The sequence below is a fragment of the Camelus bactrianus genome, chromosome 27 (genome assembly GCF_048773025.1).
Source record: "Camelus bactrianus isolate YW-2024 breed Bactrian camel chromosome 27, ASM4877302v1, whole genome shotgun sequence".
In the NCBI taxonomy this organism is placed as follows: Eukaryota; Metazoa; Chordata; class Mammalia; order Artiodactyla; family Camelidae; genus Camelus; species Camelus bactrianus.
Window position 1 is genome coordinate 23,234,884 of NC_133565.1, and position 13,291 is coordinate 23,248,174.

The window sequence follows — 13,291 nt, forward strand, 5'->3', positions numbered from 1 at the left end:
TGAGGGTCTTGAGCATTTGGCCTGAAAGAAGAATGGCTTAGGAGTATTCCCCATACCTCTTACTGAAAAAGTCCCTCAGCCAAACCTCCTGAGCACATGCTGTCTAGGTCTGTGTTTTCCAAGTGTGATTCGTAGACCAGTGGTATCAGCAGCATCTGAGAAGTTGTTACAAGTGAAATTTCTGAGGTCCCAACTCACACCTACTGACTCAGGAGGTCTGGGGGTGGGCCCGGCACTCTGGGTTTTAATGAGCACCCTAGGGGGATTCAGACCAGTTTGGATTGTTGGTGGTGAACTTTCTGGTGCTATTCCTGTTTCTTTCCAAGTAAGGAGGGCATCTGAAGCCTTTTTCACTCTACCCTCCTTTCCTACAGACCTAAGCACTTTTGGGAGGGAAAAGAGATCACTCATCATCAGATCTAATGACGGTTTATTTTTTTGGTAGGAAAATACACATAACATAAAATTGACCATTTTAACCATCTTATGCATGCATTTCAGTGGCATCAATTACATTCCCATTGTTGTGCAACCATTACTACTTTTTATTCCCAAAACTTTTTCACTACTTTAAACAAAACTCTATAATAATTAAGCAATAACTCCCCATTCCCCATCCCTTCAGCCCCTCCTTACTTCTAATCCACTTATATCTCATTGAATTTGCCTGTTTTTAGGCATCTCACATAAGTGGGAAGAATCCTACAATATTCGTCTTTTTGTGAATGACAGCCTTTGGAAGCGCTGGTTGCCTTAGTGCTGGGAGCTCTAAGCCTTGGGACCAAGTGTGATGCTCTGTTACACCTCAGCCCAACAATGGTCAGGCTTGTCTTTGCTCTGCCCTTCAGCTGGAAAAAAATCAGATACATTTCTAATCGTTCACTGAGTCAGCAAACATCCGCTGGTGCCTGCTCTGTGCTGTGCAGTGAGACAGGGTATCACATCTTTCCTTCTGTGCTTCCAGCTATATTCAAGAGTGGATTGTATCATACATGCGTTTAACTTAGAATAATTCAACTAAATACAGCAATTCTTCTACCACAGTAATCCTGCAAATGTTCTGTAACATTTTACTCTGCATTTATATGCGTATCTCAGTACAGGATTGCAGTCCCTCGTCCATGTGTATTGTACTTTATCGATCATTTAAGGAAACTCTAGGATAACTTTCACTTTAAGTTTTAACCCGAGAGCCATGGCCCTATGTGGAAAGAGACTCTCCCATTTGTGAGAGCTTGTTGGGATCCCCACTCTGCTCCCCACTCCCTCACATCCTTTCTGGTCCTGGTCTTGGGGATACTTAGAAGCTGTTGTCTGAACCCTTGGTCCTGATGCCATTGCCCGTGGATTTGGAAGCACTTCAAAATCATTTCCCCTTCGCGGAGTTGCTGCCTGTGACAAGCCAGGTGGGTGGGGGTCCTCCCAGCTTTGGCCGCAGTGCTGTGTTCCCTGTTCCCTGGCTCAGGCAGAAGCCACCCCTCTGTCACACTCCCTGCCGAGTGTTACTATTAAAACTGGTCCGAGGTCTGGGTTTTGATTTCTCTTGTAAAAATTTCCCGGGATGGATGATGGTGGCTCCCACAAACTGTCCTTGACAGCATCTGGATAGAGTTGGGGAGGGAGTGCTTTTTCTTTCTTTTCTTCCCCCCCAAGAAAAAATTGGACAAGTTCCATGCTGGGCACAGGATCTGGTTCAACCTTTGCACCATATGTTCACAGTTTTTCTTTTCTTTCATCGTGTAGGAGCCACCTCTGTTTCCATTTCTGTTTTTCCGTCTCTCCCTGGAAAATAGTGATTAGCCAGATCCATTTGTCATCCATTTTCCTTGGTAACCAGCCCTGTGTGTGTGTGTGTGTGTGTGTGTGTGTGTGTGTGTGTGTGAGAGTGTGTGAGTGTGTATGTGTGTGTGTGTGTACTTTTACCCATCCTATTAGTCCCTCTCCAGCCAGGCAGGAGGCTTGGATGGTACCAGATGGCGTTCTGGGCGCCTGTGCTCTGCAGGCAATGTGTTCTATCCCCTATAAAGGTCTCCTGCTTTATCCACCTGTTATTTAAATAACTCCTTTCCCCCCACTTTCCACTGCTACACCCCCGCATCCCATGGTCAACTCTAGAGGGGATCTAGGGTTGAATTCTAGGCTTACCCACGTCTTTCTTCCTGAAAACGATCTTGATTTGGTCTTGTTTGTAGAAAGTCTTAATGAATCCACTAAAAAAACTGTCAGAACTAATAAACAAGTTCTGCTGTGTGGCCAGGATAAAAGATCTGTATTCAAAAATCAATCGTCTTTCTGTAAATGAATAATGAACGAGGAACCTCGCTGGCCCCAGTGCTCCGTGTGCTGCTGGGTGGCTGGGGCGTGTGCCAGATGTTGGGTTCAGACAGATACAAGGCCATGTTCCAGCTCTGTTGCTTTCTAATGTTATTTTGGGGGGGGTTAACTTACCTTGAATCATCCCTTCATCTGTAAAACAGGGATTGTTATGAGAAATAAGTGAGCTAATGTTACTTCTCATAGCACGTTGTCTATGAGAAATCCTGTTAGCTCCAAATTCAGAACATATCCACGTTCTTCTTGAGAAGATCACTCTAGTTGTGCTATGAAAAACAGTTTGAAGGGGACCTAGAGTGAATATGGGCGCATTAGTTCTGGGGCTATAGGGGTAGTTAGGTGACAGATGACACTTAGGTGATTTCTATTTATTTAGATCTTCTTTAATATTTTTTAAACAGTGTTTTCTAGTTTTCAGTGCAAAAGCCTTGGGTTTCTTTTATTAAATTTATTACCCAAAATTTTATTCTTTCTGCTGCCAAGTGAGATTGCTATTTTAAATTTCATTATTGAACTATTCATGGCTAGTTTACAGAAATACAAATTGATTTTTGAATATTGATCTTTTATCATGGCCACATAGGACAACTTGCTTATTAGTCCTGATAGGTTTTTAGTGGATTCATTAACTTTCTACATACAAGACCAAGCCATCTATAAATAAGATAGTTTAACTTCCTCTTTTCCAATCTGCGTTCCTTCCTTCCTTTCTACCTTTCTTCCTCCCTTCCTTTCTTCCTTCCTTCCTTCTTTCCTCCCTCCCTCCCTTCCTTCCTAAATGCTCTGGCTAGAGCCTCCAGTAGAAAGTTGAACAGAGGTGGGAGAATAGATTTCCTTATCTTCTCTCTGATGGTAGGGGGAGAGCATTCAGTCATTTTTCTCCATTAAGTATCATGTGAGTCTGGGGCTTTAAGTAGATCCCTTTGTCAGGTGGAGAAAGTTATCTTGTATTCCTAATGTGTGGAGTATTTTGGCCATGAAAGTGTAATGGATTTTATCAAATGCTTTTTCTATGTCTATTAACATGGCCGTGTGGTTTTTATCCTTTTTTCTGTTATTATGGTGGATTATTACATTGGTTGATTTTTCAGGTATTTAACTAACCCTGCCTTCCTGGGAGAGATCGCACTTGACCATTGTATATAGTCCTTCTTATTTGTTACTGTATTTGCTTTGCTCCACATAGCTCTCTACTGGTTTCTGCTCGGGCCTGCCTCTGGTTTCTACTCTTGATTCCCTAGAGTACTTTTTCTTTTTTAAAATTGAGTAGCCAGAGAAATCTTCTTAAAACATGTGAGATCACTGATCAAAATCCTGCAGTGAATCCTTCGCTTGGAGTGAACTGAAAGCCCTTATGGTGCTCACCAGGCCCTGGAACACGAATAGTTCACTGTCACGCCTCCCCTCAGCTCTGCTCCTCTCCCCTTGTCTGTTTTGGCTCTGGCAGCCCGATCCAACTCCTGTTTCTTGAACAGATCAGGCCTATTGTCATTTTAGAGGGTCTGCACATGCTTCCGTCTGATATTCAGATGACAACTTCCATCACTTTGCTTAGATGTTGCCTTGTCCGTGAGGCCCACTCTAGCCAAATTTGCAAACCTTGCAATGCAACCCTATGCACATGATCTCTTTACCCTGGTCTTACTTTTTCTTTTTTTCCCCCAAAGCATTTATCATATTTTGAAATACTAATTTAACATATTCTTCAAAAATACTTGTCTGTTAACTATTTCCTTCACCCTAACCCTAACCCTTTTGAATGCAAGAATCTTTGGTTTATCCCAGCACATAGCAAGTGCTCGATAAATATTTGTTAAATGAATGGGTAATACGCATAAAGCTCCAAGAACAGGGCCTGATTTTTCAGAAAAGGCTCAACAAGTATTGGGTGATGTTCTTCTATATTCAAATACTATTAACTGGTGGAAGTAGAATAATGCAGAACAAAATGTTTCCTGTTTTCTGGAGTTGGCCAACTGGAGGAGGAGACAGGCGTCAAGTATTATAAACTGAGTGAATGACTACAAACTGAATTGTGCAATGAGAAGGGTTGGGGGGAAGGACATACACACCAATAAGGGACCTGGACTTAGGCTAGGGGTCGAGGAAGTCTTTCCTAAGGAAGTGACACCTAGGTTAGGATGTGAAGGAGGAGGGGAGAGCCTAGAGCATGTTGGGCTGCGCCATTAGCAAAGACAGAGAGCAAGTTATGAGAACATGTTCCAAAGCTTGGCAAAAGGCCAGAGGGACAGAAGTACAGAGTAAGAGAGGGTGGTGTGAGGCTGGGCTGGAGCGGGTGGCAGCAGCAATACTTGGTAGGGTCTCTTGGGCCATGTTTCAGATTTGGATTCTTATCCAAGAGCAAAAGTGGGCATGGGGGTAGCAAGGTGAGGGTGCCCTAATCAGATGTTCTTGAGAAGATCACTCTAGTTGCAGCTTGAAGAACAATTTGAAGAGGACCTAGAGCTGATATGCATAGATTCGTTCTGGGGTTATTACCATAGTTAGGTGAGAGATATTTGGGTGACTTTAATTTATTCCATTTATTTATGTTTAACTGTATTTTCTAATGTATCTAAAAGGATTATGCAGTGCGTATACCTTTATTATATAGGAACTAAAATGTAAATTTCAACCAAGGACCCATAACTCTAGAAATTACATTTCTCAGTGAAGTACCAGGCTCCCATGTGCTTGGACTAGGGTTAGAAACAGCAGAAGTCCAAAGGAATGGGCAACTTAAGAGCACTGTAGAAGTTAAAATGGGGTTGTTTGAGTGTGTGGTGAGATCTGGGTGGCCAGGGTGAACAGATGAGAAAGACGCAGGCTGAGTTTCTAAGAAAGTAGTGGTTGCATTCTCTGGGAAGGGGAAGACTGCAGAGGGTCATGTCTTGGCGAGGAGACTTTTATGACCCTGTTATCTGAATACTAAAGTTTTCAGAAAAACTGTTACCTAATGAATCATCACCTCCATGGTGAACCCCCAGCCCCAACAAATGTGCCATGCAAACCAGAAAGGCTTAGGGCTACCCTAAGACCTGGCTTGTGATCTACGGCCGGGTGAGGCATTTGATTTGGGACATCCCATTCTTCCTTTTCGTGTTTCCACAGTTTCCTTCTTCTCCACTAACCTCCTTTGATGAACTTACTGTGGCTGCTCTGCTTTTCTCCCAAATCTTGCCTTTCCTTTTGCCCCAGCCCAAGCCAGGCCCTCTGCATTGTGGCTCGTAGATTTTCTACACTGGCTTGGGCCCCCAGCAACACCTTCAGAGTGTCCTTTCTCAAATCCATCGTTGCCCACTATGTGGGGTTACAGAAGGGGGTGGCTGAGGAAGCTGAAAGTCGATAGAGAAGATGTGGCTGGGAAGGATAAATCAAATCATCCATCTGTGAAAACTAGCCTCACCTGCTTTAGGACTGCCCTGCCATTGTGTCGGTCTCTCTGAGCCAGGGGCCATCCCAGCCGTGGGTTTGCATCTGTGAGTTTCAAGCCACTGCGATTGCAGGATTTTCTTGTAGGTTTTGGGAAGCTGTAACGTCTCAGGTGCCTAATTTCTATTTTAGTTTGACTTGTTTTTATTCATTCACTTGTTATTACTATTTTTTAAAATTTTATTTTAGTGCTGGCTCTATTGCTCAATGGTAGATAATATATCGCAGAGAGAATTGTCTCTCATCTGCTGGGCAGAGGCCAGAGCAAAGCCAGTGTGAGACAGATTCTGGAGAACAAGGGATGGGGGGAGGAAGCAAAGATGGGAAGTGTGATTGCTGGGTTTGGGGTCCCAGTTCTGCTCACATGTCATGTAATCTTGGAAGGGTGATCCAGCCTCTTTGACCTGTTCCTCCAGTCCTCAGAAGGCTGCTGGGTTTAACCGACCTTAAAGGTGAGTTTGTAGGGCTGTGCAGAATGTTTCTATTCTTAAAAAAAAAAAAATGCGTGTAAACTCTCCCTCCCAGCATCATACCACAGTGTCCGAAGTGCCGTGAAGCTTTCCTCTGCCCTGTGAGCTGGTCTTTGTGTGACCTTCCCCGGCTCAGGGAGCAGGCTGAAGGGTCGCTGAGACATGGGCCAAAGGCATTTTCATTCTTACCTGCCTCCCATCTCTGCAAAGGCTGTCAAATTCCTCCATGGAGGAAAACAATGAAACGGAAAGAAAAATGCCATATAACCATTTTCCACCCTAAGGAGTCAGCTTCCCTTTCCAATGTGTGAAGGTTTTCTAGTGTGTCCCCAGGGCCGTGAGTGTTTCAAGAAGTTTGCAGGGCACTGCTGTACTCACTCAGCCTCCAAGTCTCTCACCCCCTCCCAGCCCCTTCTCCAGAGTCCCCAGGGTTTCCAGGTATAAATCAAGGGACTGCAAGAGCTCTGGCTGGGAGGAGCACAGTGCGAGGGAAGTTGGTGGAAAGTGGGAGGCAAGAGGGGGAGGGGAAGAGACTTTCAGCAGTGGAAGGGACTCTCGAGACCCATTTGCAAGACAGACACTTCAGTCAGCGCGATTCCTACATTCCAGCCCCTTTAAAGGTCAGCAGTAGAATCAATAGAATGCCTGCCTGCTAGCTGGTTAGTAATGGGGCAGTTAGATGGCAGCAATGAGCTGGCTGGCTATGGGATCCATGGGCTGACAGAAAGACCATTGAAAGTTGACTTTTCCACTTTTCTTTGTCTTTCCCCAGGGCAGCCGCTGACGTTCTGGCAGCATTGCTGAAATCCAGTAAGTACCTCTTTTGAAACGTGGTTCTTCCCCCTCTGAGTTCAGAGAAAGATGCTGTTCTGTCTCAATGGCTCATTTTCAACCTGGAAGGCAATAGAGCCATTCCTGGATCTTTGGGGTGAGAATGGAGACTGTTGTCACTGTTCCAAGCACAGGGCTGCAAAGAGAGAGTTAATCTCTCTCTCTGTGGACGTGCTCGTACTTAACGCTGCCAACGCAGTTGGCTGTAAAGGGAGTGTATTGTCTACTGCAGACCCAAGGAACTCTCCAGCTCCTTTTAATGGGACCAGCAGCCCTCAAGGACTGTTGGAATAAACTGCAGGCTCCAGTGGGATTGTCTTATGGAAGAGAAGTTTAAGACAGTGGGTGGGAAGCGGGATTCTTGCATTTGATTCACAACTCAGCTAGCGACTGTATTCTTGGGCAGATGGGGTGTTGGAATCGCTTGGACAGTGTAGATGCTAACAAATTTATATTAAAAAGTTGGCTCTTTACTCAGGTACTTGAGTGATTGCAAAAGAATAGCTTTGGGGGTCTGAATAATTTTAGATTTCTTTCTTCTTCTTTTCTTTTTTTTCCTGCCCAGTAGCCCTGATCTAATTACATTGGGAGTCAATTTCACATGTGCAATATCGTAGAAGGCACCATGCACTTGGGAGTGGAGAGGTCTTAGCTGAATTTTTTTTATTTTTTTCCCCCTCTTTATATCTTCATCTATTTTAATTTGGCACCTTGGAAACTAACTGCTGCAATTGTGATATTTGTCTCTCTGTAGGGAGCCCGTGGCATGTGGGTAATAGTTGAACTTTAATAAAACTTATAAATAAATAAATAAAAATCAAAACACCTTTTCTCCCCCCAACCCTACATCTCTGTCAACTCTAAGTGCAGAGGAAGGATCCTATCACGCGGTGCTTCCTTCCCCCTCCGTAGACTGAAAAAAACCCTGAAGATTGAATTCATTTGGTTTATTGGAACTTGATATAATACAGGAGTCTATCCACAGCTTCCTGACATGCAGGGGGAGTGAAGGTGGGTAGAGCAGATTGAGGGACAGAAAAGTGAGAGGTTATGAAGCCCTCGAGATAGGAGGGGATGAGAAAGCGTTACCTGCGGGTTGTGGGAAGAGGATGGTTCATTGTTCGGACTGAACTTGCCTCAGGCCGGGCATCTGGGTTCTCATTATTTCCCTGCTCACTCCGTCTGCTTACCTGATTATAACACCAGGTGTTTGAGGAAGGAAGGTGAGGAAGTTCTTGGACTGCAGGGAGTGGAGGTGCCAAGAGTGGCTGGGTCAGGAAGGTGGCTTTCTCCTGTATCCCCCCGAGCCCAGCAGCCTTGATGTTTCGTGGGAGGCAAGCCCTGATAGCCAGGAAAGGCTGACTTACCTTTCTGCGCGCGCGCGCACACAGACGCGCGCGCGCGTACACACGCACACGCGCGCACACCTGAAGCTTCGAGTGGACAGCGTACTCAACCATGTGTAAACATCTGAACGTCCTCACATGCCGGTTGTTAACTATTTCCATATAAACACGATGCATGTGCCCAGGAGAAACCCACAGCCAGGATACACGCTGACTGACTCAGGCTTGGAGCATTAACCGGGTTTTCAACACACCGGCCATGCTTAGCAAATGAGGTGGGCTGTGCGAGGGGCCCAGCTTTTAGAGTTTCTGGCATCTGCTCTCCCTTCAGAGCTCAGCTCAGACACGGGTCCCCCTGCAAACACTTTCCCTGACTCCCAAGACAAGGTTGGATGCCCCTCCTCTGTGCCCCCGTAGGATCTCCCAACTCAGCATCGATCGCACCGTATTGGATCTGCTGTTGTTCGTCCCTCCCAGCTGACTGCCGACTTCTGAGGGCAAGGGCCGTCGTGTTGATCATTGCATTACTTGCATCAGCACAATAAAAACCCTAAAATAAATATTTGTGGGCTAAACTTTCAGATGAACTGATGATTTCTAATACTGACATGTATAAACTGGCAATATCCACCCCCAACCTGAATCCAACAACCCATGCATAAAACCGAAGATCTCAGCCTTCGTAGTAGTTCCAGTTTCTATTTATCATACCAATAGACCGTCAGGGAACTGAAAGCTGCTTTTCTCCACACAGAAAACAGGCTTTTCTGTCCCATTAGAAGGACGTACAGGGTTATTTGCTAATTCTCCTGAGCTGTCCGCACGGTCTTGTATCTGAGTCTTAGGCTCATCCCTAACACGAGAGAGCTGGGTGAGTGCGTCTCTAACGTTCTTTCTACCACTAAACACTCAGCCTTAATGTGTATCAGGGTTTCACAACCTTGACACCCTTGCATTTTGAACTGGATGGTTCTTGGTTGTTGAACCCTGTCCTGTGTATTTGGGAATGTTTAGCAGCATCCCTGGCTTTGACTCCCCAGATGCCAGTAGCACTCCTGATTGTAATGTACAAAATTGTCTCTAGACACTGCCCATGTCCCCTGGGATGTCAAAATTGCCTCCTTTTGAGAATCACTGATGTATATTTGGCCACACACATGAGCTGAAGCTCGTTCAATGTTTCAAATGATTCAGCCCAAAGACCTTTATTGGTATTTCACAGAAATGCCATTCTTGCATAATTGGTCCTAAATTCCCAAGCATTGGCATCATTCCTGTGGGTTCAAATGAAGTAAGAATACCAATGGCAAAAAGTCATTATAAACATGCAGAATTTCCTTGGGAGAGAGCAGATTCTAGAGAGCTAGAGGATCTTAGGACAGGAGGTCAAAAAGTTCTGTTATAAGTACTAACTCCCATGTGTGGGTAGAAGGGATCTGAGATCATGTTTGAGCTCAGCAGGAAAGGGGGCTGTTTTTTAAAAAAAAATCATTATTATTGAAGTCTAGTTGATGTACAATATTATACAAGTTACAGGTGTACAATATAGTGATTCACAATTTTTAAAAGTTATACTCCATTTATGGTTATTATAAAATATGGCTATATTCCCCATGTTGTACAATCTCTCCTTGTAGTTTATTTTATACCTAATAGTTTGTATCCCTTAATCCCTTATCCCTATATTGCCCCTCCCCCATTCCCTCTTCCTACTGGTAACTACTCATTTGTTTTCTATCTGTGAGTCCTCCTTTTTTTAATATTCTCTAGCTTGTTGTCTTTCTTAGATTCCACATATAAGTGATATCATACAGTATTTATTTTTCTCTGACTTATTTCACTTAGCCTAATGCCCTCCAAGCCCACCTGTGTTGCTACAAATGGCAAAGATTTGTTCTTTTTAATGGCTGAGTAGTATTCCATTTTATATATCTTCTTTACCACATCTTCTTTCTCCTTCATCTGTTGATGGACACTTAGGTTGCTTCCCTATTTTGTCAACTGTAAATAACGCTGCTATGAAAATTGGGGGTGCATGTATTTTTTTGAATTGGTAGGGTTTTTTGGGGGGATATATACCCAGGAGTGGAATTGCTGGGTCATATGGTAGTTCTATTTTTAGTTTTTTTGAGACAACTTCATACTGCTTTCCACAGTGGCTGCACCAATTTACCTTCCCACCAGCAGTGTGTGAGGGTTCAAGAGGGCTGTGTTTAAATAGCAAAGTCTGTCATGGATTTAGGGCAGAGTAATTGTCATCTTTGTTCTAACAGCCTAACCAGCGTGGAGGGAAGGTCTGGGTATGGGTGGTACCACCCCATTTAGGCTGAGCTTGCTGCAGGGGAGGTGAGAGCCATGGAATTCTCTCATTACTCTCTAATGTCTGCATGCGTAGTTAAGACTTGACATGGAAATGTCTGTCATTTTGGATTCCAGATGAGTGTCAGCTAAACCTAAAATTCAAACCCTCACCACCTGGCACTGATATCCGGGAATGTTGATGTGAACCTTTATCTCCTGAAAGCACACTCTTCTTGGCTGGTGATTATTCTGGCCTTGGTTCTTGTTTATCAGGATAAAAGCCTTGGCCATTTTAGTATATCTCTATAGTTACGTCACAAAAGGAGAACATTCCCCAGTCAAAACAGAGCCAGAAGGACGTACATATCCACTGCCTTGGGAACAGTCTGTGTTCCTGTGACAGTGAACGTGGGTGGGCTTGGGAATCTGAGGTCAACAAGGACCTATCAAGTAGTGGGTGGCGGGAGGCGATCCCCACCAGTAACAGGGGCTGAGGGATCTGGGAGGCTCGGCGCGCAGCCCCCGTCACAACAGAAAGAAAGGAAAAGAGCATCCAGTTGCATTAGGACAATTTTGTTATTTTTCCTCTGCTCTCTCTCCCATCAGGTAGCTACCACCTGAGAAGCTAGTGCAGGACAGGTCGATGGTAGACAGAGAGCAACGAACCAAAAGATATCTCTCATCTCTTTCCCTTTCTGAGCAACAGCAGGCAACATAAGCTTGAAAGCCCTAAGCCTCTTTCCCAGTTGTTTCAGAGACTTAGGATCCTAAAAATTAAAAGTCATGGCTCATTCAAGTGTCCTTTTTGTACGTACACGGGCTTGAACAGTCTCATCCAGGTTCCATACCTTCACTGTCTCAGCTCCGCCGGCTCCACTCATGCATGCACCAGTGCGACTTACATTTTCCTGTTTTGAAAGTTCTGCCCTTTGATGTTTTATCCTTTGCAAAACCATTTAGCTTTTTTTTACCAAAATTTAATAAAGCTTTGATTAAGAAACTGCTTTTAGGGGGAGGGCATAACTCAGTGGTAGAGCGTGTGCTTAGCATGCACGAGGTCCTGGGTTCAGTCCCCAGTACCTCTATTAAAAAATTAACAAATAAACCTAAATTACCTACCCACCCCAAAACAAACAAACAAACAAACAAACAAACAAAACTGCTTCTAGTTGCAGGCAATTTTTTTCTTCTAATAAATCAAAACAACACACTGTCCTTTGTCCCTGTCCCTTTTTGCTGTCTGCCTCCACTCTGCCTTTCTCTCTCCCATCTGTGTCTCTACCTGGACCTCTGTCTCTTTTTCTTTTCCCCTTCATCTTCTTTCCTTATTGGCCCCTCCATCTCTTCCCCTTTCCTTTTGCTCCCTAGCACCCCTTGTCCCTTGGAGAAATTGCGACCTTGGGAGCGGCATTTGCACGAGCTTGGGTCGGGATTCTGCCTGATTGGTACTCACTCTAGTGATGAATCTTCACATGATGCCTTGGTCTTCACCTCGCTGTCCAGCAAGGAAACACCTACACACTTTCTGGTTCAGGCTCTAAAATTTAATAAGAGGCAGATGGGTCTAATTCAGCCCACTCTCCAACTTAAGCACTAGTGTTTGGCGGAGTCTGGAATTTTGCAGAAGTTGGGGCAACGGGGAGGGTGTTGGGACTAGGAGAGTTAGTAAAGGGAGGGAGATAGAGAAGAAGGGAGGTGGGGAGAGATGCAGGAGAGCTAATGGGACGTTTGGCAGGAAGACGAGATTCCCTGTGACTTTCCTGGTTAAGCTCTGCCTGGCTGGCTCACAGGGACGCCGCTGTCAGCCTGTTGCTCTGGAAGTAGAGGAGGGAGGGAGTCCTGATCATGGACGGACACCCTGGTGCTCTCAGCGGTGGCCTGGCAATCAGCAATGCAGAGACGGGAGGGCATGACAGCCAGAGAGGTGCTCTACTGCAGGATGTCAGAGAATGGACCGTGTTTGAAATGCCCCCGTTGAGGCCTTTGTGGGCATTCTAGGAGCTCCCAGGAGTTCTCAGAATGCCAACTGATGTTTAGGATGGTTGGCATTGTGATTCCTTTGAACTTGTGACAGATGCCAGTAGCCACAGGTCAGCCCAGCCTCCACGGGGCTCATGTGTACAACCTGTGTTCCCACGGGGCCTGGACTCTTTCCTCCTGGCTTCGGGGGCTCTGACCTTCCTGGACAAGCCTGGTGCCCCAGGGCTCAGCCCACAGAGGGTGTTTCCCCATTAGTTTCCAGCTGAGGGCCATGAAGTCAGACTCTTAGAGCTGGAAAAGGCCTTCAGGTTGCTTAGTTCAGTGATGTTCAATCTTTTTTTTTTTTTTTTTTTTTTAACTTTTTTGAATAGAGAATTCAGAGCCCTGTCTGTCCATCTCCCAATGATTTTCCCTCAGAAAACTGTTCATCTTTGTTATCTTTGTTTAAATTGAAACATATTTGACACTTAACACTGTGTAAGTGTAACACATGCTGATTTGCTACATCTATAGATTGTAATCTGATTGCCATTGTAGCAATAATTTGCACCTCTGTCCCGTCACGTAATTATCATTTCTTTTTAGTGGTTGGAATAA

At 44.9% G+C, this 13,291-nt stretch overlaps 1 protein-coding gene across 3 annotated transcripts in view; it reads left to right on the plus strand.

The window, feature by feature from the left end:
• AGBL1 (AGBL carboxypeptidase 1) overlaps positions 1–13,291 on the plus strand; it is a 618,212-nt gene that overhangs the window by 84,746 nt on the left and 520,175 nt on the right. For all 3 annotated transcript variants that reach the window (XM_045522553.2, XM_074353945.1, XM_045522552.2), the window contains exon 6: positions 7,009–7,046. In XM_045522553.2, coding sequence (XP_045378509.2) covers positions 7,009–7,046 — 38 coding nt within the window. The remainder of the gene's footprint in view (positions 1–7,008; positions 7,047–13,291) is intronic.